The 27,428-nt window shown below is 41.1% G+C and overlaps 1 protein-coding gene across 2 annotated transcripts in view; it reads left to right on the forward strand.

The window, feature by feature from the left end:
• Positions 1–27,428, forward strand: part of SLC4A10 (solute carrier family 4 member 10) — a 176,592-nt gene that overhangs the window by 121,381 nt on the left and 27,783 nt on the right. For both annotated transcript variants that reach the window (XM_065413209.1, XM_065413210.1), the window contains exons 9-14: positions 963–1,050; positions 2,259–2,405; positions 5,100–5,200; positions 8,124–8,298; positions 8,482–8,615; positions 10,702–10,947. In XM_065413209.1, coding sequence (XP_065269281.1) covers positions 963–1,050; positions 2,259–2,405; positions 5,100–5,200; positions 8,124–8,298; positions 8,482–8,615; positions 10,702–10,947 — 891 coding nt within the window. The remainder of the gene's footprint in view (positions 1–962; positions 1,051–2,258; positions 2,406–5,099; positions 5,201–8,123; positions 8,299–8,481; positions 8,616–10,701; positions 10,948–27,428) is intronic.

Here is a 27,428-nt window from a genome sequence, read left to right on the forward strand (position 1 = left end):
TGGGAAACAAATCTGGGTGATGGTTGGCTAACTAGCAAATAAGTGTGTGTGTGTCTGTGTGTGTGTGTGTGTGTGTGTGTGTACACCTATACAGCCATACAGGGATGAAAACTCCACATATGGCATCTTCTTTATACAACTTGGCTCAAGAGCTGGTCAAAATATGGGAAAAAGCTTCTCAAAATTTTTGATGAAAAATTCAAAAACATTTTTGTTTCTGAAACTGAAAATGTTTTGGGTTTTGAGTTTTCCAGTTTTCTTCCCCTGACCCTTTTCTATTTTTCATTTTGCTGCTAGTAAAAGAAGTTTGGGTATTTTTTTTTAATTGATTGGGAAAATTAAAGAAAAGCTTTCTATGAACAATTTTATTTTTTAAAAATCATCATTTTTTGTGAGAAAAAAGTTTAAAATGAATTTTTTTGACAATTGCTCTATTTGGCAACCCTGTGAGCTCTTGGCAGAACATTCCATAGTTCCGATACTTGAAAATAGATGTATCGGGAATAGCATAGAGGAGAACTAGAATCCTCTTAAATAAAAGACATAGTGAGAAGACAATAATACTTATTTCCCACCCTTTGTGTGTGTGTGTCTGTCTGGGGATAGGGTATCTTCCATAATTTTGCAAAAATGCTGCATACTGATAAATATATGCTTCTGTCAAAACTACTTTTGCCTAATTTTTAGGATACCCACAGTTTAATTGCATGTTTGTGGAACCTAAGTGAGTTTGGTTTAAAGGTTTTCAGGCCATCTCCTTGCATGGCACACATTTATGTAATGTTTTGTAATTGTATCTCCAATTGTAAATTACTGTGTAAGGATATTTAGAGAGAGACTATTCCCCCCCGCTTCAGATATTACTTCCTCTAATCAATTTTATGAACTTTTCTGTGTTACATGATGTCAGTTTAAGTTTTCCATTCTTGAAATATCTGTTTTTTTGGCTTTTTTATGTGCAGATTTTTGTTTATTCTTCTGGGACCACTAGGGAAGGGCCAACAGTACCATGAGATTGGAAGATCAATTGCAACGCTAATGACAGATGAGGTATTTATTGATTAACTGTAGTTTGTACAGTTATTTCAAACTGAGGATGACCCCACCAGATTCACCAGATTCAGTGCCCATATGTACTCCTGAAATACTCTGCCAACCTGCCTAATTAGTGGGAGCCTCCATCATTTTAAGTCAGTCCTTGAGAAACTCTCTTTAAAGGAAACAGTTGGCAACTACATCCTGATGTTAGCCCATAGCTAATAAATGTATAGGTCTGTGAAGTCATTTGCAGAGTTGCTGTAACATTTTAATGAAAATGTTGTCTATAACTGACCTACCTGCAAACTTCCCAACACTCCTAGGTGACTAGATCGCTGAGGTTTACTACCCTCAGGCACTTACTTTTGTCTCTGAACCCTTGTATTTTAGCATTTTCGTTTTGTGGTGTAAGGTTCAACACCATGATTATATTCCTGCTGATGCAGCCAAAGACACAGACATGCTTTTTTGATCTATCTGGCTTTTTTCAATAACGTTGCATGGATGTAACCAAAGATAGGATTTGAGCCTCCAATTGGAACATAGTTTAACCATTCTTATGATGTGCAAATGGAATTAGAATCCGGTTTATGATCCCATGGCTGTGATGGTTAGAGGAAGTAACTTTTGTCATTGAAGTAAGCAGATAGGTGTTGAGATACAAAATTCACACTCACAGATCAGATCTGTTGAACAGGAAGATGCCATTTTTACAGAGTCACTTTTCAGTGGAACCAACCACACTTTTTTTAAACTATAAGATACTTGGAAAATTCAGCGATCTTGAAGGGTGCTACTGCTTTCCACACTGGCTATCTTACTAGAAACTACAGCTAGTTCAAAACTGCGATTCATTTTAAAACTGAGGAAATAAATACAGGTCTGTCTCATCTTACGCGGGGGTTCTGTTCCGCGGTTAGCGCGTAAAGCGAAAACCGCGTATAGCCAAAATTACATTGAGTTCAATGGCTGGCGGAATTGCCCGCACTACAGGTACAGTATTAAAATGATTATTTTTCTCTTTATTTTTTTGGTTTTTTTTTGTTTTTGCCGACCGTGTAAAGCTGAAATAGCGCATGTTAAATGCACGTAAGATGCGACAGACCTGTAAGTTACATACCATGTAGGAGAAGTGGATATCATGAAGGATTTTACCCTCTTGTTTACATGTAAAATGAGAATCTCTTGTATTTCACTTTTTTTTTGGTCTCCTTTAACAGGTATTCCATGATGTTGCTTATAAAGCTAAAGATCGTAATGACTTGGTTTCTGGAATAGATGAGTTTCTTGATCAGGTTACAGTTCTCCCTCCTGGAGAATGGGACCCAACAATTCGAATAGAGCCACCCAAAAATGTTCCCTCTCAGGTATGCACAGTGCAACATTAGAGTTTCTAAAAGTTTAGTGGCCTAGAAATGTTGTAAGATAAAGTCTTTTATTAATCTACTATGACAATACATGTAGGCACCTGAAGTATGAACTTCCATGCATTACTTTGCTGTTCAACTTACTCAAACTGACCCTTGGCTGGCAAGAACAATTCTCTGCGGTGCCGAGACTGTTGTTCATACTTAGTTCAGTTCCGGGCCTCTCCTGAGCAGAGACAAATAGTTGTATGAAACAGAACAAAACAAGTGCATTGATTTTGACTTTGTGTTACTTAGATACTAGAGTGACAGGTGCATTAGAAGTATCTGAGAGAGAAACTGCTCTCCAATAGATCACATACTCATTTAATTATTTTGTGGGTGTAAAATGTCTGTTATTCATTTCTAAGCTGATCTAGTGATTTTTAAAAAAAATCTAAAGGTCTTTTGTTCATGTAATCCTCTCTGGGCAAATTATGCTTTTATCTGTGTGCTGCTTATTCTATAGAAGAGCAGCCTTAAGAGCCCTAATATCAATAATAGGATATCAGTAACACAAAACAAAATGCTGTACACACTCCTCCCCCTGGGGAGAGGATGAAAGAAAAACATGTGACAGATGTTAGTCACGTTGCTTAATGCACTACTGGAAGGCACAGAGATACTATGGTGAAGAGCACTATACAAGAACCTATATACAATAGTATAGACTAGAATAGTAGGTGTAAATCATGGTTTTGGATAAAACAATCACTTTATTACGTTACTTCAAAGGACATTGGTTGCCTAGTTTTCAAAGGGCAGGACTGTAAAAGCAATGATAACAGTTTTACTCCTACTATGGTCCTTGTTGCACTTCAAATAAGAGATCAGTAAGTTAAGTAAACTCACTTTAAGATTGAAGCAAAGGAGAGAAATTGGTACAAGATCTCTATCGTCCATAGAAATGTTTAATAAATGAGAATGTTGTGAAGCCATCGTTACTCTGCAGAGACAGAGATATTTTAAATGTGTTTTTTTTTTTTTTAAACTGTGACCTTGGCCTCCCTAGAGACACACCATTCTCATCAGGATAGGTGTAAGCAAGTCCAGGAATAAAGGAATATTTTTGTTCAAACTAGATTGCGTTCCTAAACTGTTAATTAATTGTTACTGCATGTTCAACAAATGGTTAAATGGGTTTTAAAATGCTATCTACTTTTCTACTGTTTGATTATAATTGTACTGCATTTTAAATTGTTTGGCACCTCAAGTATCTTGGCAAGGGAATGCTTGTCACATAAATATTATTTTGTTTATTGTTATATTCAAGAGATGGGTCTGTTTTTGCTGAGTTGCTAGTTTTAAGTGGAAATATAATGACCTAGAAAGAGAGAATAGATACAAAACATCCTGGTCTGTTGTTGATTTAAAATGTTTTTTTGGGCACAATTTCCTTGGACCCAATTTTGTATTTATTTTTTTTACAACAAAGGAACCCCTTATGGTATTTCCATATATATGATTCTTCCACACCTTATGGGTGCAACACCATGACAAAGTTTGGGAAACCGTTGAGATTGATTTACAATTATTGCAGCACTTAAGGGTTCAATGTCTAGCTACAATAGGCCAAGTCTATGGGACAGAGCCTTAAGAACAGGTAGATCCACTGCGCACTGAGCTAAGCAATTCTGGAACGGGGAAGGGGCTGAGATGAGTCATACTTGCTGCATAGGAGGTGGGTTCTTCTCTGCTAGCAGGGAGATAGAGATAGAGACATATCTCTATCTCCCTGCTAGCAGAGAAGAACCCACCTAAAGTAAATCAAGTCTTCAGCCCCTTCTACACCCAAGTAAGCCAATCTCTTCTGTACCTGTGCTGGGAGTTACTGCAGACCTTAGCGAACGGGGGAGAGAGGGAGTCAGGAATATATATATATATATGGGGGTCTCTATTTGTTTACATTAAAAAACAGTGGAATAGTCACAGGGGACCTGCATAGCTGTGGAGCAAGGGATTGTCCTCCAGCCCTGACTGACCCTTTTGTCACTCTCTTGTTAATAGCAGCAGTCCCTTTGATCCCTCCCTGCTGTGGGACAGAGGTGATATCCCAACTGACTTGTTATTTGCTGTAGGTGGTGGTCAAGATGGAGCCAGGGTAAACTAGCCTATTCAATAGCCTGTGTGTCTTCCTGGTGTCAGTAACACCCTTTCTGGGACATGGGTCCAGCTTCTAGCCCATGCCCACACCTGGACTTTGCTGTGCCTTCCTCCTGAAGAGAAGCAGCTTGCCACTGGAGAGAGCTGTTAGCATGGCCACCACAGAGAGCTCCTATTGACTGAAACCATCTCACTTCTGGCTCTACTGCCATCTCTACTCCTGTGGAGAGAGGGTTGTTTCGGAAGCTTAGAAGCGGTGCTACTAATTGAGCAGCAGTGCTACTACATCCTACTGTTTGCAAGTTGCTTCTCCTGGGTCATAGCACCCTGACCTATTTGGAGGCAGCACAGCTTCATTCAAATGATAACACCCCACAGAATGGACACACACATATAATTCTGTAAATGCACATCCCTTTCACTTCTGCATAGAAACTGAAAATGATACCCTACAGGAAAAATACCTGACTGCGCCATGTGCCTACTTGTGTCCTTTGCTAAAACTGCATTTTTGGGTGAAACTCAATAGAAAATGTCTTTTCTTTCTTCTAGGAGAAGCGCAAGATCCCAGGAGTGCCAAATGGAACAGCAGCTCACGGGGACCCAGTACCACTTGGAGGACACAGTGGACCAGAACTGCAACGGACTGGAAAGTTAGTGGAAAACTTGATTAAATGTGATTTTTTTTTTAAGCAATATACTTCCAAAAGGAAGTCTAATGGCCTGATTCTCTCTCAACTATACTGATATAGCATGTCACTGAGTTCACTGTAATGGAGTTATTCCTAATTTATGTATCTCTAAATGAGTGGAGAAACAGACACTTAGTTGCTAATTTGCACTATTAGTTATCTATGGAATATGCTTTCTACTTTCTTTATTTAATGTAAGATCCTTGCTCAATAATATATGATGGTCAAGCCACTGGTAATCATGATTAATGCTGCTTGTTCTGTATAGTGTGAAAGGAATGGTGGAAGAAGTCTGCTCTCGTTTGTGACGAAAACTTAGACTATTTTCTAGTTGAGCATGTTTGGAGGCAGAGTTGTGCAGCCCTGACTTTTCTTTAAACACACTAGGCCAAAATATTCAGCTCCCATTGACATGAATTATTGTTGTGTGTGCACGTGTCTGAGGACCTAAAGTATACACTTCAGGGGAGTTCTTTTCTAATATAATATTTTTAAACACATGGGCTTTTATTGGACTCACTGGGTGCCATATTGTCAGACAGTAGAACCTCAGAGTTATGAACTGACCAGTCAATCACACGCCTCATTTGGAAATGGAACTGTGCATTTAGGCAGCAGCAGAGATCACAAAAAATATATATATATACTGTCCCATGTTAAACGTAAACTACTAAAAAAAAAAGGGGGAGGAAAGCAGCATTTTTCTTCTGCATAGTAAAGTTTCAAAGCTGTGTTAAGTCAATGTTCAGTTGTAAACTTTTGAAAGAACAACCATAATATTTGTTCAGAGTTATAAACATTTCAGAGATACAAACAACCTCCATTCCCGAGGTCTTCATAACTCTGATGTTCTACTGTATATTGTTTTGTCCTATATGTCATGCACCATATATCCTTTTCTCTGCATTCTTTTAAGACATACTTAAAGACCACCCCAACCGTAGGATTGGCCAGAAGATAGTCCCTCCCCTCCAATCAAACTTAGAATAGCCTCAGGACTGCTCTAAATTATACCTGGCTGCTTACAGCTCAAAGGTCCATTATGCTAGGTAGGGCTTGTCAGACTGTAGTGACACATCTGCCGTGTCCCTTTAACACAGCTACACCAAGTACATCAGGAGCTAAGGGAAAAGGGGCATCATAGAGGCACCACCATGCCAATGATACCACTCAGGAATTCCTTCTGACTTTGATGACTGTCAAAAAAGTGTGAAGATTAGTTTGTTTTAAATACACACATCTGTCCTTAGTGGGTTAATGTGCATACATCTCACATAAAAAGTCAGGCACAAAAAGGATGAGGTTGCAGTGATCAAAGTGAGAGATGATCAAGGCATGGAAAAATGCTTTTGCAGTAGGAATGGAAGTGACTATATTTTAGAAATGTAGAGGAAGAAACCACAGGCTCTAGTGAGAAACTGGATCATGTGGAATGACAGTGCTGTTCTCAATCTGTGTTGGAGAAGAGAGGGGATATGAAGGTTTGGAAGGAAAAAGGAGAGTGTTTGCCATGTTGAGTCTGCGATGGCAGTAGCACAGACAGACACAAATGTCTGAGAGGCATTTGAAGATGCAAGACTTGAATAGGAGTGGAAGGGTTGGAAGTTGATTTAGAAGACATTGACCAAGAGATAATAATTAAAGCCAGGGGACCATTTGAATTAGCCCAAGGGGGGAGATAGTAGAGGAAGAAGCAGAGGGGACTGAGAACAAAATCCTGCGGGACCAACAGTAAAGAGTGGGAAAAGAGAAGACTGCAAGCTGCACTCATCCAAAGAAATTCTGAAAGTTTGATAGCTTGATAGGTGTAATCAAGGAGAGAGATATGTGGAAGTGCTATGATGGAATAGACAACTCTTGCAGAATGGGTGATACTTGAAGTGCTATAGTTAGCTCAATCTGTTCTGTGTGAAACAGGACCTGCCATATAACATTTTTACTACATTATTTATATAAAAAGTCCCTTTCTGTAAAGGAAAAGACTTTAGACCAGAGCGTCAGCTGGTGTAAATCAGTATAGCTGTATTAAAGTTAATGGAATTATGCAGGTTTTCCCCACATGAGGAACTGTCATTTGATTTAGAGAACACAATGACATGAGATCAGGAACTGGGTTTACATATGAGCCAATGCCATTTGAGAACTTTCTTTTGTTGTTTGCTCTGGGTCCCGTCTTCCTCGGCGCTACTTTTTGGATTGTCTTGAAGCGTGTGTGTGCCGATGCCTCTTCATCACCACAGAAACTCAGGCAGGGTACTGAATGAGTTATTTATGAAACGTGACACACTATTTGGCCCAGAGACTGTGTGAATCTTACACCATTTATGAAAATGTAGTCTGCTGCTTCTAGTACTGTACAAAACTCCTTACAGAGGGAAAGAACTCACTAGAAAGCTTCTTTTGAGAACAGATTTTAAATTGTAAATAGCCAGCATATGCTAAGTACTACATATCTCTGTGAGTAGTTCCATCAATCTCAGTGGACTATTCATGGATCAAAGTAGTACTCAACATGAGTAAAGATGCTAGAGAAGTATTCTATGGCAGTAGCAGGTGTCAGATGAAAAAGAGGAAGGATAGTTCATTGGTTTAGGGCACTAGCTCTGGGACTTGGGAGACCTGGGCTCAAGTTCCTGCTTCCTGTGTGACCCTGGGCAAGTCACTTGGTGTCTCTTGTCCCTCTCTGTGAAAGGAGGATAATAGCGCTGCCCCACTTCACATCAGTTTTAGGAGGACAAATACTGTAAAGATTGTGAGGCACTGAGATTGGGGGCGCGAGACACAATTACCTTAGATTTCACATGTACAGGTCTCATAATTCATCCCAGTGGTGAAAGAAACCAGAACTCTTTCTTTCTGTCTTTATTTTTCCCCCTTTTCTTAGGTTTTTTGGGGGATTGATTTTAGATATCAAAAGAAAAGTTCCCTTCTTCTGGAGTGACTTCAGGGATGCTTTCAGTCTGCAGTGTCTAGCATCATTTTTATTTCTCTACTGTGCTTGTATGTCTCCTGTCATCACGTTTGGCGGTCTGCTGGGAGAAGCAACTGAAGGTCGTATAGTATGTGTTTTACTTTAATCTGAACTTTTAAAACATATTTACCCTTTTAGGTTTGGGGTTAGAATTTTCTTAATATTACATGTGTCGCCTTTAAAATGTTGTAGTCTGAAACTGTGTTGTTACCCACAGTATTGGGACTCTGATAGAAAATTTCTGAAAGTTCAATTTTTTTTTCACATGTAGAGTGCAATAGAATCTTTGTTTGGAGCATCCATGACTGGAATAGCCTACTCTCTTTTTGGTGGACAGCCTCTTACTATACTAGGCAGCACAGGTCCAGTGCTGGTGTTTGAAAAGATATTATTTAAATTTTGCAAGTAAGTGAAGTAATTTTATTTAAATAAACTTTCAGAGGATATTTTTGATGTATGGGTGTGTATGTGGCTAAATCAGCATTATAAATCCCCTGGCAGCATGCTGAAAATTTGCTTATGTGTAATTTAAATTTGGTTATCCTTTTCCTGTGTGACTTAATGAACTACATTTTAACTGATAATAATCTATATAAAATTAGAAATATAACAAAGGGCACAATCCCACGTTAGTCCATGAGAGGTATCAACACCTCCTAGCATAAAATGCGAAGTCAGGATTTTGGGAAACATTGCTCAGACTTTTAGAGGAACCCTGGAAGATATGCGGTGACCAAAACAAAGGGGACTCCTAATGATAAAAGGTGTTTTTAATTTTTCACTTTAAAATTGTTCTGAAAGGAATCCAAACTCAGATTGGTATTAGATTGTTTCCTGGTCCAAAATGATTAAATTTAAATCTCATGAATGGAAACCACCATATAAAATAAGACACACTTCATGGCTTTTCGGCATTTTATAATTCATAACAACATAGTCAGCAGTGTGAAGCTGACAGGTACTGGAGTTCAGCAGCATCTCCTAATCCATGGAATAAATGTGATATAACCTTTCTCCCTGCCCCCTGTCTCTTGAAAAAGAACTAAATACAATGTAAACCAAACCTGCACTTACACGCTAATACACTGTAAGTAAGATCCCTCTGCCACAAAATGAGTGAAAATTGTGCCTACATTGTCAGCCAGTTGTGGTGGGTTCCTGAGATCCAGGGCCTAATGTGGGCAGATGGGTACCAGTCCTACACACTTCTTGCCATGAGTCCCATCTGCTCAGTCTGCCTCATCTTTACAATTGGGACTTCTGAGGCAGGAAGGCTTGATGGCAGAGCAAAACCTCCTGATCCTCCTGATGAACAGGGCAGAGTGGGAGGCCCTGACCATTCCCTCTCATCTCCATGATGGGAAAAGACCTCCCAGCTCTTCGTGCAGATTAGCTGGGGCCAAGATATATGTGGCCCTAGCATGCCCCATGTATGATTATGTACAGCCAGCACAGAGGGTTTTGCTCTAGTTTGTGGATGGAGGGTGAGGATCTATGTGAATGAGGCAAGACTTTGAGACTATTGTAACCACTATCTTGCTGATCACAACCACTTATTGTCTTGCACTTTTGAAGTTGAAAACAGGCAGATGTAGGGATCTACCACTTTTGCTGCCTACTCAGGATTAGAGTGCATCCAAAGTTTAATCCACGCCTTTGAGGGTGTACACAATTGCCTCTCATTGTCCCCTTTAGTAGCACACTCAGACCAGATGAGAATCTGGCTTGAAGACATCTGACTTCCTTTCATGAAAGGAAAGAAATTCTGAATTAAAAGAGCCTTCACATTTCTTCACAACTTTCTCTTTTTTATTGTAATGGGGAAATCTTTAATGCATCTAGTTTGTTTTTTAATTAAACAGCGAGACAGTAAAAAAGAATTGCTGAATTAACTGGGAGCATTAATTACATTTTGATAGAGTTTTTCAGTAAAAAGGGATCTGGCCACTGCAAAGTACAATTGAAATCCATGGCCTATTTTATAACTTGTGGTGTTCAATACTATTAAAAAGGGGGTAAATGAATAATATGACTGTATCTACATGGAGTATCTCTAGTTCTTTATTTATAAAGGTGAAAACTGCATTACATGAGCCACTATGCATGTTCCCTCCTTGGTAAGCTAACCAACATAGTACTTGACTGTCAGTACAGTATTATGTCCAGGGTCAATGGTGGCTTCAAGATGGACATTAATACACCAAAACATTCACAAAGTAGCAAGTTCTGCTCACATCTCTGTTCCCAAATAGAGTTCTACAGTGTACTTTAGTGTTGTATTGGGCTTTAGAGTTGGCTGTATTCTTTGCTTCTTGCAGAGATGGACAGCCTCCTTGGATTCAGTCTTTCTAGAGATGACTTTTGCATTTGGCAGGTCAAGAGAGTATAGAAAAAATGCACATACCTACACAGAGTGGATTTTTGTAGTATTTCCTCTTCTGTGCCTACGAATTAATGTTTTGACTCTGTTAATTTTTCTTTTTTTTATTAGAGAATATGGGTTATCATACCTTTCTTTGAGAGCTAGCATTGGACTATGGACTGCAACACTATGCATCATCCTTGTTGCAACTGATGCAAGCTCCCTAGTCTGTTACATTACCCGGTTTACTGAAGAAGCATTTGCTTCTCTTATCTGCATCATTTTCATTTATGAGGCCTTAGAGAAGCTATTTCATCTCGGTGAGACATATCCAATCAACATGCATAATGATTTGGAACTGCTGACTAAATACTCGTAAGTAAGATTTCTTTTGTTAGCCATGGTGTCTTCTTTTTCATAAGTTATATATTCCCTGTGAAGAATACGAATGGTGCACAGCAGGAAAAGCATTTTCATGCTTGAGACACATTGCTTGACATACAGCAACCACATTGCTTGACATACAGCAACTTATAGATGTGATAGAATCAATCCAGTGTTTTTCAAAACTATAATTGCTGTATGTCCTGTAGGGGTCATTCCTCCTTTTGGTCCATGTGATCATAATGGGAGCTATGTGCATGTAGTGGGGGGAAAATAACACCTGTTAGTGCCTGATTCTGCTGTGCAGAGGCTGCAGTGGTGTAGTGGTAAAAAAAAAAAAGTGGCTAAACTTACCTAAACTAAACTCCCATTCCTTAAATGAGAAGTGGGTAAACTCAGTTTACCCTTGACTGCACTACTACTATTATACAGGCAGAACTACAGTTGATTTCAGTGAGATTTTTGCCTTCATCAGAACTGGATGGGGTGGGACCCTTCTTTTATAATACATTTTGGCTTATAATGATTGTTTTCTTGAATTCTATTTTCTTCCTCCTCTCATCATTGTAAGGATATTTTTTTAAAAAAGGGATATTGATTTACCTGGGGTAGGATTCTGCCATGTCTCTTATCAGCCACCCCAAGACCTAGCAAACTTATACCAACATTGAGCTGTTTAGGTCATTGCATTTAGCTGCCTTTATGGTCACAGGCTTACAGCAGTGTTACAAAATATAGCGTCTTGGTCGGCTAAGACAGACTCTTCTTAGACAGAAGGAGAAAGGAGAGGGATAGGAGAGAGAAGAAGTAAGGTGGAAGGAAAAGGACACACTGGGGGTGAGTGACAAAGCCTCACATCCCAGGTGGTATTTCGGATTCAGATGGAGATGGCAGAATTGGAGGTGGCAAAGTTCTCTTGGTCCCTCTCTCTGGCCCAGTCTGTTCAGCACATCTCTCAGGATTAAGATGAAGAAAGTCCAGGGTCCCAGGAGATGGTGGGTGTGGCAGCCATGATAGTGAAGCTCACTCCTTCCCCATCTTTCAGCCAGCCACTATCACTGGTAACCATCTGTTCACCTGTGTTTTTCCCCCAAAGTCTCTTTTTCAAGAACCCCAAAAGGGAGTGATGGGCAAAATAGCCCATCTCATTATTTTGTCCACCAAATGAGCCTAATTTCTGAGACACCAATTTTGGTTCACTGATTTCTGGTTCCACACTTTTCTTGCTTACCAAGCGTGACCTTTACACAGTCCTTGAGTTATATCAGTAGAACCCCCTCCCCTTTTTGGACCAGTTCAGTCTTCGTCTCACTTTTGCACCTTTTTTCAAATCAGCATTTATTGTTGTAGGTTATTGCAATATTCCATGAACTTTCACTCACTTCTCATAGCTGAGCTCACAATTAGAGCACATTTGTAGGCCCAGTTGTAATGGGAGAGGAAAACTCCCAGGCTGATGATGGGGAGGGTGTGGGAGTAAGAAAATCCTAAACTGACAGTCAAGGTTCCATCAGAAACCTGCCTGGTTTCTGTCAGAATTTCATTGAAATTGACACAGTTCAGTAGAATGATTTGATTTTGGCAAATCAATGTTTTCCAACGGAAAAATGTTCCATCAGAAAATTTCCAACCAGCTCTAGCATTAATAATGAGACTGTTATTAGTTACTGTCAGATATGAAGTGCAATATTTTATAGGACAAAATTTAGTTTATAAAAGTATTTCAAATAAAATGTTATTGCAATTTAAACTGTGTGATTTTTCTGGGAAATTACATTCAGTGAAGCTGTTTGCAATGTTGTAGCCATGTTGGTCCCAGGATACTAGAGAGACAAGGTGGGTGAGGTAATGTATTGTACTGGACCAACTTTTATTGCTTGTCTTTTTCACCAACAGAAGTTGTTCCCCAATGATTCCCTTGACTCTCATTCAGTGAAGTTTGTTTTCATTTTAAATATATTTAAGTTTCTTGCCAGAGTAGCTCCATGTACCTTCTCATGGACTTAATAAGAGTTTGGATTGGAGTTGTCTAGTGCAGTGTGGTTAAAGTAAAGGAATGGGAGCCAGGGCTCCTGGGTTCTATTCCTAGTTCTGTCACAGACTTTTGTTTCCTTAAGCAAATCATTTCACCTCTTATATGCCTCAGTTTATCTATCTATAAAAGCTGTAAAACAGATATTGTGAGGCTTAATTAGTGTTAATAAATTAATTACTATTTTGGTAAAGTAATGTGAAATATTTGGATGTGAAATGCTATAGAACTGCAAAATATTAGTTTTAACATGAATGTAGTACAATTCTGCACCTAACATAGACAGGTCTCCCTGCCCTACGTCCTACATTCTCCTTGTCATTTTAAATAGACATAGTCATCTTCTTCACATCTCAGTCCTGAACTATTGTGCTGATGCATTCCACAGCAAAAGCAGTTGCATTTCAGTAGTGAGTGAAATGATTCCTATGTGTAATTATACAAAGTGCTCTGAGATGAAAGGCACTATGCCCTGGTTTTGCACGGCTTTACTTTTCAGATCTTTACTTAATATATTGCTGAATGGTTCATTACAGTAGTGTAGTATTAGTGCTCTATAATTTTCTTTGCAAGCACTTTACTTTATAGTTTATTAAAATAAAATGTAAAATAACACTTATATAGTATTTCTCTGTTGTCATTTTTACATATGTAATTTTGCCTTTCCTTACAGGGGTATAGTTCCCATTTAAGGGAGGGCAGAATATGATCTCTGGACTATGGCATTAAGGGTCTGAACCTGAGACGTGAAATCAATGAGAGTGCAGGTGTTCAGAACCTCTCAATATGAGGTCTTGGTTACTGATTCTTCCTTGTGACCTTTAATAATGAGTTTTTTGAAATGGCTCTCTCAGCTTAAGAATCTTTACTTTATTGTTGCATTCTGAAAGGTGCATGTGGACGAAGAGATTCAGAGAATAAAGAAGTGAAGTAAGCTAACAAGGACAGTTATGAAATAAGAGCTTATGGATTCACGTATGTTATATGAGAACAAAAATAGTCTAATGAAAAAGGACAGAATCTAGTTGCACCCTGGGGCTAATGATGGCCAGTCTCCTCAGCAAGTGAAACATGTCAAAAAGCATTCTCAGGCGGGAGAACCTCTCCAGAAGTATGGTTTTTTAATGATTTTGTTGAACTCAGATGAACTCTCTGTGTAGGGAGAGAAACAGCAACACTAGGGCAAGGCCACCACCTTCTGTTCCAAGAGAGAATAACAGTGACTCAGCCAAACCTGGCATTTGCATTTTGAGCTGGGAAAAAAAAAAAACAAGACCAAGAAGCATTGGAACACATTGTTATATGTTGTTTTCTCTGAAAATATAGATAGAGAGTCTGGAGCTGAGCACACATACACATACACACAGCCCTGTGGCCCGGGGCTGAAGTGTGATCCCCACCACCTGGGGCTGACAGCTGGAGCCCCACTGCCCGGGGCCGAAGTCGCAGAGGTCATGTAAAATCACAGAATCCGTGATCTCTGTGACCAACTCGTAGCCTTACTAATAAGTTATGGTTTAATGTGTATATATACTCTCTCATCATATTGTGCAAGTACTCTTCCTCTGTGGTATTTTAACCTAAAGAATAGACATGTGTTTATCGGCTTTTCTCCAAATTCACATTCAGACTATGTATATACACCAGGGATGAAATCCTGGCCCCACTGAAGTCCATAGGAGTTTTGCCACTGACTTCAATGGGGTCAGGATTTCACCTTAAGAATCTGTATAGAGTGTAATTTGTGTTTTTTGAGTATAAGTGTGTGGGGGGGGGGTTAAAAAGCTCAATATTTCTGGGCATTTAGGGAGTCAAAAGGAAATGAGCTTTTGTGTTCTCATAATATTTCTGTTCATGAAAAGTTGAAATATTATATGAAGGTTCCAGACAGCAAGCAGACATTAAAAATATTTCATGGGTTTACCTTAATCACACAATATTATTCAAGTTATTGTGGAAATACAATTAACAGCCTTCCTATGTACAGTAGAGCTGCAGTAGTATATCTCTCCATATTTTAAGGGATAACATCAACATAAGTCAACTGATAACGGTGGCATTTAAAAATAAAAATTGTTAAATTATATTTATAATTACATACACCTGATGTATTTGTGAGGGGGAACTGTTTACTAACTATGCACTCTTGATGAATATCTACCAGATGCTTTCTTTTTGCTGCTTTACAATGCAGATAGAACTTGCAGGGCACTGACAGCAGGAAGAAGAGTGCCAACCAAATTGTCATCATCCCCTCAAACTCTAGCTTTGGGACTTCCTGTCCTATAACATCAGCCAAACAGTGTCAGAATTTCTAAGCACAACTCCCCAAAAGGCATGTGCCTTTCAGATGTTTTCCAAATATCTGAACATCACTTCATTCTTTCAGATGATACTGTACTGACATTACATAACTATCTAGATCAAATGTCTGATGTCATATGTTCGATACTTATTTTTTCTCATTTTCATCTTTCTGGGCTTCTTTTCTTGGTTAATCACAAATTTCTTTGTTATGAAAAAGTACATTTATTTGCATTTTTACATTGTGTCTCACTTTGTGTAGGCCTAACTGGTATTTATACCCATATCTTCCACCTGTATGCATGCCCTAGGATTATTTATGCCAGCTAGCCCCATTAATGTCAAACCCACTGGCTGACTCAATGCAGATACTATATTAGTAGGACCACTGAATACTGCTTTCTACCAGGCAGTGGGAGAGCTCTAAGTGACACTTCACAGTTTAACTGCTGTACTCTCCAAATCTCATTCAAATTCTCTGCCCTTCAGATCCTCAGATCTTCTCTTGAAAACAGACCTTTCTCCGACCTCCTACCCTCCAGCCTGACATAGTTGGAAGTTTATAGCTTACTTAGGTTGAACAATTCTATTTTCAGGACTTGGCTCCACATCTGTCCTTTTTCCTTTATCCTCACTGTTACTGGGGATGTTAATGTCCATATCGACAATTTGCATCATACTGCCACTGCTTCAGGACATGCTCTGACATCGAGGAGTGTGCTTGCTGTGCCAAGGATTATACCCTTGAACAAATAATTTCACTCTTCTTTTTCTGTCTATAACTCTATTACTACTTCATTGACTATGACTTTGCTTTTCCTAATCCATCATTTATTTATTTTTCTCTAAAACATTCATTACTTTTCTGTCTCAAGTCTTCATTGGATGTTCCTACTACTTCCTGATCCACATATCAATACCTGCAGCTAAATCCTTCTTCTGACTTTTGATGCAGTTTCATTCCGCTGATCTCATACACAAATCACTTCCATAAACTGACATTCTCACAGGTCTGGTGGGGCAAGGGCATGCTTTAAAGCACACTATTTACCAGAGCACTAGGAAAATCCGGTTTATCTACTGTCTCACATAGTTATGCCAGTATAACTTTGAAGTGTAGACCAAGCCTGAATTTTTCCCCCAGTCAGCCGGAACATCCACCTGGACCTGTCTAGGAGAATGCCCCTTGATGGCTGCTTCATTTTGGGGCAGATCCATTTAGTGTCAATGAGTTGTAATCACTGGTCCAATAGCTCTTCCTCCCTTCTAGGTGAGGATATGTTGGAATTGTCTGATTTCCCTTCTAAGAGTATGTCTTTACTGTACAGTTAGCCTGGGATCTTACCCGAGTGTTGCCCCTAATCCCCCTCCTGTCCACATACAAAAACCTCTCACCCAAGTTTAATGATGCTTTCAACCTGGGTATCAAGTGCTGGTTTTACTCAGGCTGGTAACCCACCCACTTTGTAATGGGGACACAAGCTAAATCAGTTGATGCTGATAGTTCTCCAATGCCTGACCATTATTCCCCCTATGTGCCCAGAAGGTCACACAAGTTTACAAAGAATTGTAAAGTGACTTAGTTTACTGCAACACAAAGAACCATGGGATGTACCCCCAGAAGTCCTAGTGACACGCACGGGTGACTGCAGCACCAATAAGGACACAGTAACTTTGGTAGGGCTTTGCACTTTGGTTGCTCTCACCCAGGCTTGGCTAACCTGGGTGCTCAGACCCAGGTGCCAATCACCCAGATTAACTCTGCAGTGAAGACATACCCTTAGTTTAACACCCATTTTAGAAGTCAAGCACATAAATCACATTTTGGGCTATAGATCAAATATGCAATTAATACAGATACTTATGATTAAGGCTACGAATTAGTCATGGGTATTTTTAATAAAAGTCATGGACCTGTCCATAACTTGCACTATAAATACCCCTGACTAAATCTTAGCTGGAGGGTATGCTGCTCTAGGGGGTCCTGAGGGAGCCGCTGCTTGGGGGGTTCCCCTGGGGGGAGCTGCTGTTCTGGGGGCATCCAGGGGGCCCACTGCTCTGGGGGAGCCCCGGGCCAGTGGCACCAGCTGCTGGGGGCCACTGAGCAGCAGCTCCTCTGGTGGCCCCCCCGCTGCTGCTCCAGCCACCCACAGGACTGCTGCCAGGTGCTGCCAAGCTGTGACAGCTCCTCCTGCCCCCGGGGCCGCTGCTCGGGGGGTCCCCAGTGCAGCTGGCTGCAGGGCTACCCAAGCAGCTGGCCAGCAGTGGCCAGTGTGGCTGTCCCTGGGGCCAGTTGCTTGAGCGGCCCCGGGGTCAGCCACACTGGCTGCTGCAGAAAGTCACAGAATCCGTGACTTTTGTGACCTCCGTGACAGACATGGAGCCCTACTTAAGATCATAGTTCATCACACCTACCATTCCTTTAGTTGGGAATGCAAAGACCCAGTCATTTTAACACACAACACTTTCTTCTGACTATTGACTCTGCATAACTCCAACTGCACTACTCTTTCTTCACCAAACACCGGGAGGAATTTGTTTCTCTGCATTTAACATTATGCAAAAATTTGGTTTGCAAGTGGAAAAAGTTGTAATCACCTGAAAATGACAGCTCTGCATGTCAGGTATGTCATTTTCAGTCAGGTGGTGAACCAAATTTCTTCAAACATCTCAAAGACTCATGGTGAGGTTTACTGGTACATCTATAGCAGATATGATTTAAAAACTTGTAATTAAGTTACTTACCTCTTCTTGTGCACTTGTCTTTTTCAGCGAAGTAGTATGTACAACTTTTTATGCTTGTATAACTTCAGAGTGGGTTAAATGGTTTTCTTAAACATTCAACTTATTTGGACTGAAACTATAAGCAAAAGAAATATTAGCTGAGAAGGAATTTTTTGATAAATGAGTCAATGAAAATGGGAGGTAGACTGGAATGTCTCTTTGCACTTTGTCCCTCACTCTGGCAGAGAAACGAGGAAGTGAGCCCCACAAACATCGCAGGATTTGAGGAGAGGTGTGTTTGAGACTCGCTTCTCTTGAGTCAGGTGCATCACTACCTATTTCCCTTTTCCTCGGGAAGCCTCCCAGCTAAAAATATCCTCGCTCTCCAGCTAAACAAACAAATAAACAAACAAAAAAACTCCTCCCCTGTCAAGGTAGAAGATTGGGTGTTCTTCGTCTCTGACCATCTGTGATAGGACAGCTCCCAATCCTACTTCAGCTGCATCTGTCTGTAAAATGAATTCTTTGTTGAAGTCCAGGGCTATAAGCACAGGGTTACTGCAGAGGGCTGTCTGTAGATCTGTGAATGCTTTCTCTGCAGCATCTGTCCACTTCACCACGTCTAGACCGCAGGCTTTTATCAGGTCTGTCAAGGGACTTGCTCTGGTGAAATGGTGGTGAAATTGGGAATAAATCGCCGGTAGTACCCCAGGGGAAAAAAGAAAAAAAAAAGCTTTTAGAAGGAAAAGGGAGCTTTTTCACCAGCATCTGAACGTGTTCCTCCATTCTTAGCTAAAATCAATACCAGGATGTGGGCCTGTCCTATACGGACCCCGTTACAGAAACTAATGATTGTCTCCAATTTTGTTAGCTGCTTTAATTAGCTCTATATTCCGTTTACTTTTTCCTCTTGGGGGATTTTCCAAATAAGTTTTTAATTGTTAGCAAAGCCTTGGCAGTGCTTCTGTAATTAGCAGTGGCCGAACTTCAAAAGGATGAGAGATTTATTTCTATTTGGAAGCTTATCCAAAGCTTATCTAGGGCATGTCAACTCTGGAGCTGGAAGTGTAATTTCCATCTTGGGTAGATATCGCCATGCTAGCTCTGATTGAGCTACTGCACTAAAAACATCAGTGTAGCTTCAGCTGCATGGGCGGTGGGATGGGCTAGCTTCCCCGAGTACAATCCTGTCTGAAATCATAAATATATACTCAGCTGACCCATCCTGGCATCTGTGCAGCTGCAGCTACGCTGCTATTTTTAGTGTGCTAGCTCCATCATAGCTAGTGCATGTATGTCTACCCAAGATGGAAATTATACCTCCAGCTCCAGTGAAGACTCTAGCTGAATCTGCAAACCTAAGCTGGAAAACTCAGGTTTTATTGTTAAATTTCCAACATTCCCTGCCTCTGGGGGTGGAGAAGTTCTGGAACAGCCTTCCAAGGAGAGCAGTGGGGGCAAAAAACCTAGCTGGCTTCAAGACTGAGTTTGATAAGTTATGCAGGGGATGGTATGTTGAAACTGCCTACAATGGCATGTAGCTGATCTGCGACTGCTAGTAGCAAATATCCCCAATGGCCAGTGATGGGACACTAGATGGGGAGGGCTCTGAGTTACTACAGAGAATTCTTTTCCAGGTGCCTGGCTGTTGGGTCTTGCCTAAAAGCTCAGGGTCCAACTGATCACCATTTTTGGGGTCGGGAAGGAGTTTTCCACTGGGTTAGATTGGCAGAGATCCGGGTTTTTTTTGCTGTCTTCTGCAGCATGGGACAAGGGTTACTTGCAAGTTTAAACTAGTGTAAATTGTGGATTCTCTGTAACTTGAAGCCTTTAAATCATGATTTGAGGACTTCAGTAACTCAGCCAGAGGTTATGGGTCTATCTCAGGAGTGAGTGGGTGAGGTTCTGTGGCCTGAAACATGCAGGAGGTCATACTAGATGACCATGATGGTCCCTTCTGGCTTTAAAGTCTGAGTCTATGAGAAGGGTGGGCACTGTGTCCATGTGCTGAGTCTGGAAGTTTCTGGTTGTGGGGTGGGGGAGCCTGGCTCAGTTTTTTTCTCTCCTTCCCTCCCTCTCACAATTGCTTCAGGGCCCTTCCAGGTGTTTCTAGTGTACTGTGCACATGTTTCTGTTCTGTTTCTTTGATGGTGGCATGAACTTGGCCTCAGAATAGTCACTGATTTTTGGCAAGCTGCCAAATTTTTTCTGAGGAAAACAAGTGAGAGAAAGGAAATGATGATTTTAACACTTTATCTCAGCCAAATCTGAATGGAATTTCACGGGACAAAGAAAATGCATTTCTGTAACCAGAGTGGATTCCAAGTATCAAAGTTCTGCTGCAAACAATGGAGATTTGGCAGAATCTCAAAGAAAACTTTGCAAGAATCTTTTTTAATGAAAAGTGTTAGGCAATATAAATAGAGGAGTTGCTACCAGCCTCTCCTGTAATAAACTGCAGAAGTCAGTAATAGGAGTAATTAGGACAATCAGTTTCTAACAAGTAGACACAAGTATTTTGATGTAACAATATTGTAAGTCATTCTAAAATCATTCCTAAAATTTCACTTCTGCCAATCTACCTTCAAGAAGTGAATTAAAATTTAACAAAAGACAACAGCCTCAAAGAACTGAACCATCTTTTACTGAGTAACCACATGGTCTAATTAATGTACCTCTTGTCCTGTTTCTCTCCCCACGCTTTTTGTTTACTATCCTCACTTGTTGCATCATGTCTGGATTTTGGTCCTGATCCTGCAATGAGCTACATGCGGAAGGATCAACGCACTCACAGCCACCCTAGTGACTTCAATGGGGACATATGTGGATGCAGGATTGGGGCCTTAGATTGTAACATCTTTAGAGCAGGGATTCAGAAATAATGAAAAATATTAATAGTCACAACAGTTCACTCGAAGGACAAATGTAAATTCTACCTTTAAAATGTTCTTCATTATGCTACTGTGCTGCAGTGTGAATATTTTTTTCAGGAGTATTGCCTTGAAGAAATTAAAATGGCAACTCTGTAGGTCACATAAACATGTAATCTGTTTATGTGGTGTGCACATACTTTTTGGCCTGTTTCTTATTACTGTGGCCTTTTCATACTTGTATTGTCCTTGGTGTTTGTAAGTTGGCATGGCAATCCCGTCTCATTTCTTCCCACTCCTACTCCTGCTGCTTTCTCCTGTTTTCCTCACGTCTATCAAATGTTTCTTCTCGTGACTCCTATCTGGAGCACTGGTATATGGGAAAACAAGGTTTTAAATGTGGACACTGAATGTCAGGATAGGTTTCTTTGTTAAAAATGTAGTGCTTGTCCTACCTCTCCCCCAATTGTATGAGTTTAAAATGCTAACAGGAGCTGAAGAGCAGAACAAAATTAGGTGAAAGGAGTACTGCTTTAAAAACAATGATCCAGTATTCTTAAGTATCTTAAAATGCTGCTTATCTTATTTTCAAATATGGGACACAAATCACTTCTTTAGCTGATATTTCTGGGTTCTTGGGACTGTCCTTAGGGTATATCTACACAGCATAGTAAGCCTGTGGGATCCGCACCTGCAGACTTGATATCTCCAAGCCTATGCCTGAGTGTCCACACTGCATTAGAAACCCAGGCCTCACAACCATCACAATTTCAGCTACTGTGGGTTTATATCATCATATCCCAGGGTTCCTAGTGCCCTCGCCAGTCTAGCTGCTTTATGGCTTCATTCATAGTGGGTTGTCCGGGAATTTGTCTGTCTGTCCCACTAGAAGTGGCTGGGTATAGTTCACCAGCACATCCAACCAAGCTATTTTGTGCTGAATGCTCCCAGGAGCTGGACCCATCAACGTGGGTCTCAATGCAGTGGAAGAACTTCTCCACCTCCTGCTGTCAGATCTATTTTGGGAATCAGACGGCGCATCTGCGGGACACTGGTGGACATTTTGGTGGCAGTTTTTGACCTGCTGAAGGCACCTCTCAGAGGCAGATAATGCCATGCCAGCTGCAATCCAGCTGATGCTGCTCCTGCCTGTTGCCTTAGCTGCATCTTCCCCCTGTGTAGACCATCTTTTCTAGAGTAGGGTTACAAGCATAGATTGGTGGGATCACTTAATAAAGCAGTCCTTGGTTGATCATGGGTGGTGTTGTGGCAGAGGTTTGTGAAGCAATCAGGACTGTGATGTACCCAAAGGTGGGTGTGATTCCAAATAGTCCTCAAATAATTGCTGGCTTTGAGAGAATGCATTTCCCAGACTGCACTGGAGCTGTCTATGGGACTCATGTATGTATAGTTTGCCCTCTGCAAGGAGTACATCAGTACATAAACCGCAAAGGGTATTACTCCATCATGATGCAGGCCCTGGTCAACCACAAGGGCAGATACATGGATACTAACATAGAATACATGATGCTAGGGTGTTCCAGAGAGCGGGAGTTTACCTTCATGGAGAAGCTGGGACATTGTTATAAATGGAGTCACTGTCCCTACTGTTATTCTAGGGTATCCCACTTAAACCCTGTTGCCATGGCTTATGAAACCTTACCCTGATTTCAGAGGACCTGGCAAAAGAAGGTTCAACTACACACTCAGTAGCTGTAAGGATGGTGGTGGAATATGAATTTGAAATCCCATTGGCATTGCCTTCAGAACCATTGGATTCCAGTGTCATCAATGCAGTCTGCATTATTGTGTTCTGCTGTGTTCTGCTCAATGTCTGCAAGGACAAGAAAGAACCTTTTTGCCAGGAGTGGACTCAAGAAACCACTGGGTTTCTGAACAGGCACACGTACCCAGACAGTGTACCTCTCCTGACTGGTGCTGGGTCCACGTGTGCAATCAGGGATGCTTTGTGCACCCACATTAATGGGTTTGCATGGTCCCATGTATGAAAGGGAATGAAATGGAATTTGAGGCTGTGTATAGGTGTGGGTATTTGTTTTAAATGTGTTGGTATTCTGTATTATGAATTTTGGAAACACTTTCATAAAATGTATGGAAATTTGTTATGCATTTTATCAATACCGGCCATGTGCTTCAACTCTCAGTTTGTGGTGATATTTTTGTAAATTTTTATTATGACATTTATTGCACTTGGGCATGTGGTGGCATTTTTTTAAAGTTAGTGCCACTTTTAACATTACAAACAGTAAAACTTGCTATTGTAACCTTGTGTGCAAATTCAATACTTAATTTTATGCAGGTATTTATATATCAAAGTTAGAACTAGAAAAGCAGACCAGCTGCCATCAAAACTCACAACACAGTAAACAAACTCAGTGCCAAAACAGTGAAAGGCGCATGTTCCCAAATGACATGTTCAGCTATTCCTGAGTGTCCCCTGTCCTTCTGTTTTTGGCCTTTCTGGTGCATTTTGCATGTGCGGGCTGCACGTGGACTGGAGTGGATGAATGCAGAGGGTACATTTGTCTGTTCTGGGTGCTATTGTTCACTGCCTGTGACATGGTTCAGCCAGTCTCTGAATTGTCCAAAGACTGCCTAGCCTGCAGGATACAATAGCATGGAGGGGACTCAAGGTGTGCATGAAGGTGAAGGTGGTAGTGGAGCCTGCAGGCTGGTAGCCATGAGTACAAGTAACTGCTCAAACAACTCCTTCTGCTGTGCTCTGTCTTCATCCCTCAACCTGCGGTCTGTCCACCACTCTCTTCTTGCACCGTGCAGCCTCTGTCTCTTTTTCCGCCCACCTTGCATCCTTCACCTTCTGATACTCCATTTGGTCCTTCTGGGACTCTGTCTGTCGATTTGTTTTATCTAGTAGAATCTCTTCCATCAGCTCATCTTGGACTTTCTCCTTGCCTGCAGTAGGGTGGGTCTGCTTCCCCAGGCTCCTGGTGCCTCAATCAAAGAGGCTGCTTTAATTAAAGGCCAAAAGATGACACTTTGTATCAGTGGACTTTATTTTATTCACACAAAAAATACCTGCCACTTCCAACATCCTTTGGAGCAGCACTGAAAGGCACCACATATCATGGCAAGATGTATGTAAAAATTCAATTGGAATGATTTCTATATCTCCTTGATTATTTTCCAGGGTGGGGAAGAGTAAGGGAGCTTATGAGTTGTCTAAACAGTGGCTATGGTTTTTCAAACCTTTCAGGCAGGGCAAGCTCTGGAGAACATTGATATTCTGTAGGTCCCCATGTGGAAGTGTTAACTTCTATTCCAGGCCAGCGGAGGACAGCCATCCATCTGTGCTAAGGAGATATTTAGACATCTAGAGAATGACCAGTGTGTGTTGCTGTTGAGGGGGCTATTGAATTACAGAGATGGCACTAATAAGTGTGCCCTGCTCTGGAACATAGCAGATCGTCCAGAGTTCCTACTTTGTGAGAAGTTCACTTTCATCACCAGCCAACGATGGGGAAAAATTCTTAGTAAAATGAACAAGATGCTGAGTTAGCATGGACATGTAGTACATCCTCAGAAGCACCCTGCATCCACACACAGACCTGACTGCCTGTTTGCCATGGGAACCCCTAATACAGCCACCCTCTGCTGTAATTTGAATTCATATATTAAAGCAGCAAAGGACTAAATTCACACTTGGTTTTGTTTGGACTCGTAACAACCAGTTTTTTTGGGACTCAGTTTACAGGTGGTCCAGGACAGCGTGGGCATGGCTGATTTATAAGATGCTCTATATTACATGGAAGGGGTACATGAGGCTGTTAATTGTGGAGCCCCAACCCATACTTATAACAATCCATGAGTAACCAGTAAAAATGTTGTAACTGCTTGTTAATATTTGTTCTTTTTTTTAAATTCCATGGGGCGTCAGGAGGAGGGGGGGGGGGCTCTAGGGGAACGGCATGGGTTCTGCCCTGAACAGAAGCACATCAAAACCCCTGCTTGTTTTAATAACTTAATAGGGCCACTAACCAAAAATCCCTTCCGTTCATATATTAATAACAACAAACACCAGGCTCCGGCTCCAGCACTTGCTCTGATACCACTTCTGCAGTCAGCTGCTCCCCAGGGCCATCCCCATACAGCGCCTCTGAGTATGGCTCTAGGATGTGCTGCAGGGGCAATGCAACATAACCTCTTCAGTTACCAGCCTCAGCACCAGGGTCACCTCTTGCTCCTCATCCAATAGCAGGCTCTCCTCCAGCAGTGCTTGTGACTGGGGCGTTATAAGGGTGCCAACCCTGCTCAGCCGATTGTGATGCAACACTGTGGGCTCAGTGCTCACTACAGTTCCCAGTCAAATTTCTCATAAAAAGAGCAGAAAAATGGGGAATTCCCAGAGGTGCTGTTAGAAGCTTTGACTTAGTGGTACTCTGTCTTCAGACACTCAATCTGCTCTGTGTATGGTTCTGCTCTCCAGTCAATCCCCAATGGTAACAGCTCCTCGGATATAGCTTTGTAGACATAACTGGTTTTTGTGTTCTTGCTAAAGTTGAATGTCTTGCTCAACTCATGCCCAAGGTTAACCAGAATCCAGCTGTGTTCCTCTGGTCAGCTAGCAGCGTGCTTGGTGCAGGACTTCTTTGTGCTGGCCATATTAATATGTGTGAGGGTTGACTGTTTCCAGCTGAGCATGGAAATGAAGGGTTAAATGCTGAGCAACTGTATTTGAACCACAAGGTTCCTTCTGTTTCCTGGGAAGCGAGTGTGGGAAATTATGGGATGGACAGGCAGAGAAGCACAGGGATAGTGTTGGCGGATTCTCCAGACCCAAGGCTGGTGACCTGGATTTGAGTTGCATCCACACTGCAAAATGCCAAGGCTTTGACCCACATCACAGCAGGACTCAGGCTCTGACCCACCCCACACACGGTCCATGGGCCAGAGTCCAGGGGGGTTCCTGGCCTGAGTCAGACTGATTTGTGTGTGGATGGAAGGAGGGCTTGGGCCTAAACCTGAGTCAGAGCCCAGGCTTTTGTGCTTTGTAGACATAATCATAGACACTTTGTCTTTCTTTATTGGTTGGTTTTTTCCCCCAAAATGATGAGTTCATGTTGTTTCTTAACCAAATAATTCTTCACCAGAAGTTACTCAATTATTAACAGATTACATTGAATAATTTCAAAGTGATTTCTTGGCATAGTAGTATGCATATTACAATCTGTCTTGGTATTGACATGTACTTAAGAATTAGGAGTAGAAAATCCTACTCTTTGATTTATTTAAGAAGCCAAGTTCATGTCAATCTGGCATGTCTTATAAGGAGTCTAGAAATCAGTGCCTGTGCAGCATATCATGAAGACTAGTTTTGCACATAGAGTGCTGCATGCATGCCAGCTTTAGATGTTTCAGTGTGTAAATTAAAGACACAGTTTACTTAGAGGCAAGTTCTCCTAATTTTTATCTTGTAAAGTCCTGTGGCAATTGAAATCAGTAGAACTGCAGGGAATGTAAGTCAGAACAGAATTTAGCCCCTGATTTAGAGAGTTCCTCATTAGTGCCATGGATATAAAACTGAGTTTGAATTAAATTAATGAATTATTTTAAATTATTTTTAATTTAAATGTTCATTCGCTGTCCCTTGCAACACCTGCTGATCCTCCCTACTATAGAGTGACTGAACCCCTCCTAGTTGTCTAATCCTCCAATGATTTCCCTCTTTTTCTGAAAATTACACTAGCCTCAGTATCCAGTTCCTCTAGCTTCAACAGGACAACTGTTTCCCTTTTCCCTCCACGTATGTCTCCCATCAGCCAGAACTCTACCCTACCTACCATCCAACTAATCTCCCAGTGCTACCCTTCCCTTCTCCCCAGCTGCTGCTTCTTCTGTCTCTCTTTTTCCTGTATGGCTTGTGCCCTTTTCAGTTTCTGATTGCTGACACCCTGCTCACTATCACCTCCTCTACTCTGAAACCCTAGAGAGGCTCCCATGTTGTCCACTCTTACCCCTCAATCACCCAGTTTTCAGGTGTTATGCAGTCTAAACCACATAATTTCTGAGGATTATGAAGACTTTACAAAGACCTTGGCTAGTTTTGCGGTGTATATTGATTTTTCTCTTAAGCCATGGATACAGTACATTCTAACAATCAGAATTTAGTGACAATGAACATCCTCCGTACAGAACATGTAGTACCATACTTCTAAACTCCCATTAGATCAAATCTGTTTTTACAGAGAGATGTTTCTCATCTTGGAAAGGGGTTGAGCTCACATCTCAGAACCATTTCTTCGTGAAAGCTTTTAGATGAAGTGTCAGTGTGAAAAATGCCTCCCACGTAGTAGAACTTCTTTTATGAACATTAACCCTTTATTGGCCACGATTGCAGACCATGGAGCTGCTGACAGTACGTGGACTCCATTCTAGAAAAGCCAGAGTCTTGGTTAACAAAGGGTTATCCTTTTAAGTTATAGGAAATGATAACAAAATGAAGAACTGTTTTTCTATTTGTAGATTTCTGTTTTCCTGTCTGACTTCTTGGTAGCTCAGCATTT

Source organism: Emys orbicularis, chromosome 11 (genome assembly GCF_028017835.1).
Source record: "Emys orbicularis isolate rEmyOrb1 chromosome 11, rEmyOrb1.hap1, whole genome shotgun sequence".
In the NCBI taxonomy this organism is placed as follows: Eukaryota; Metazoa; Chordata; order Testudines; family Emydidae; genus Emys; species Emys orbicularis.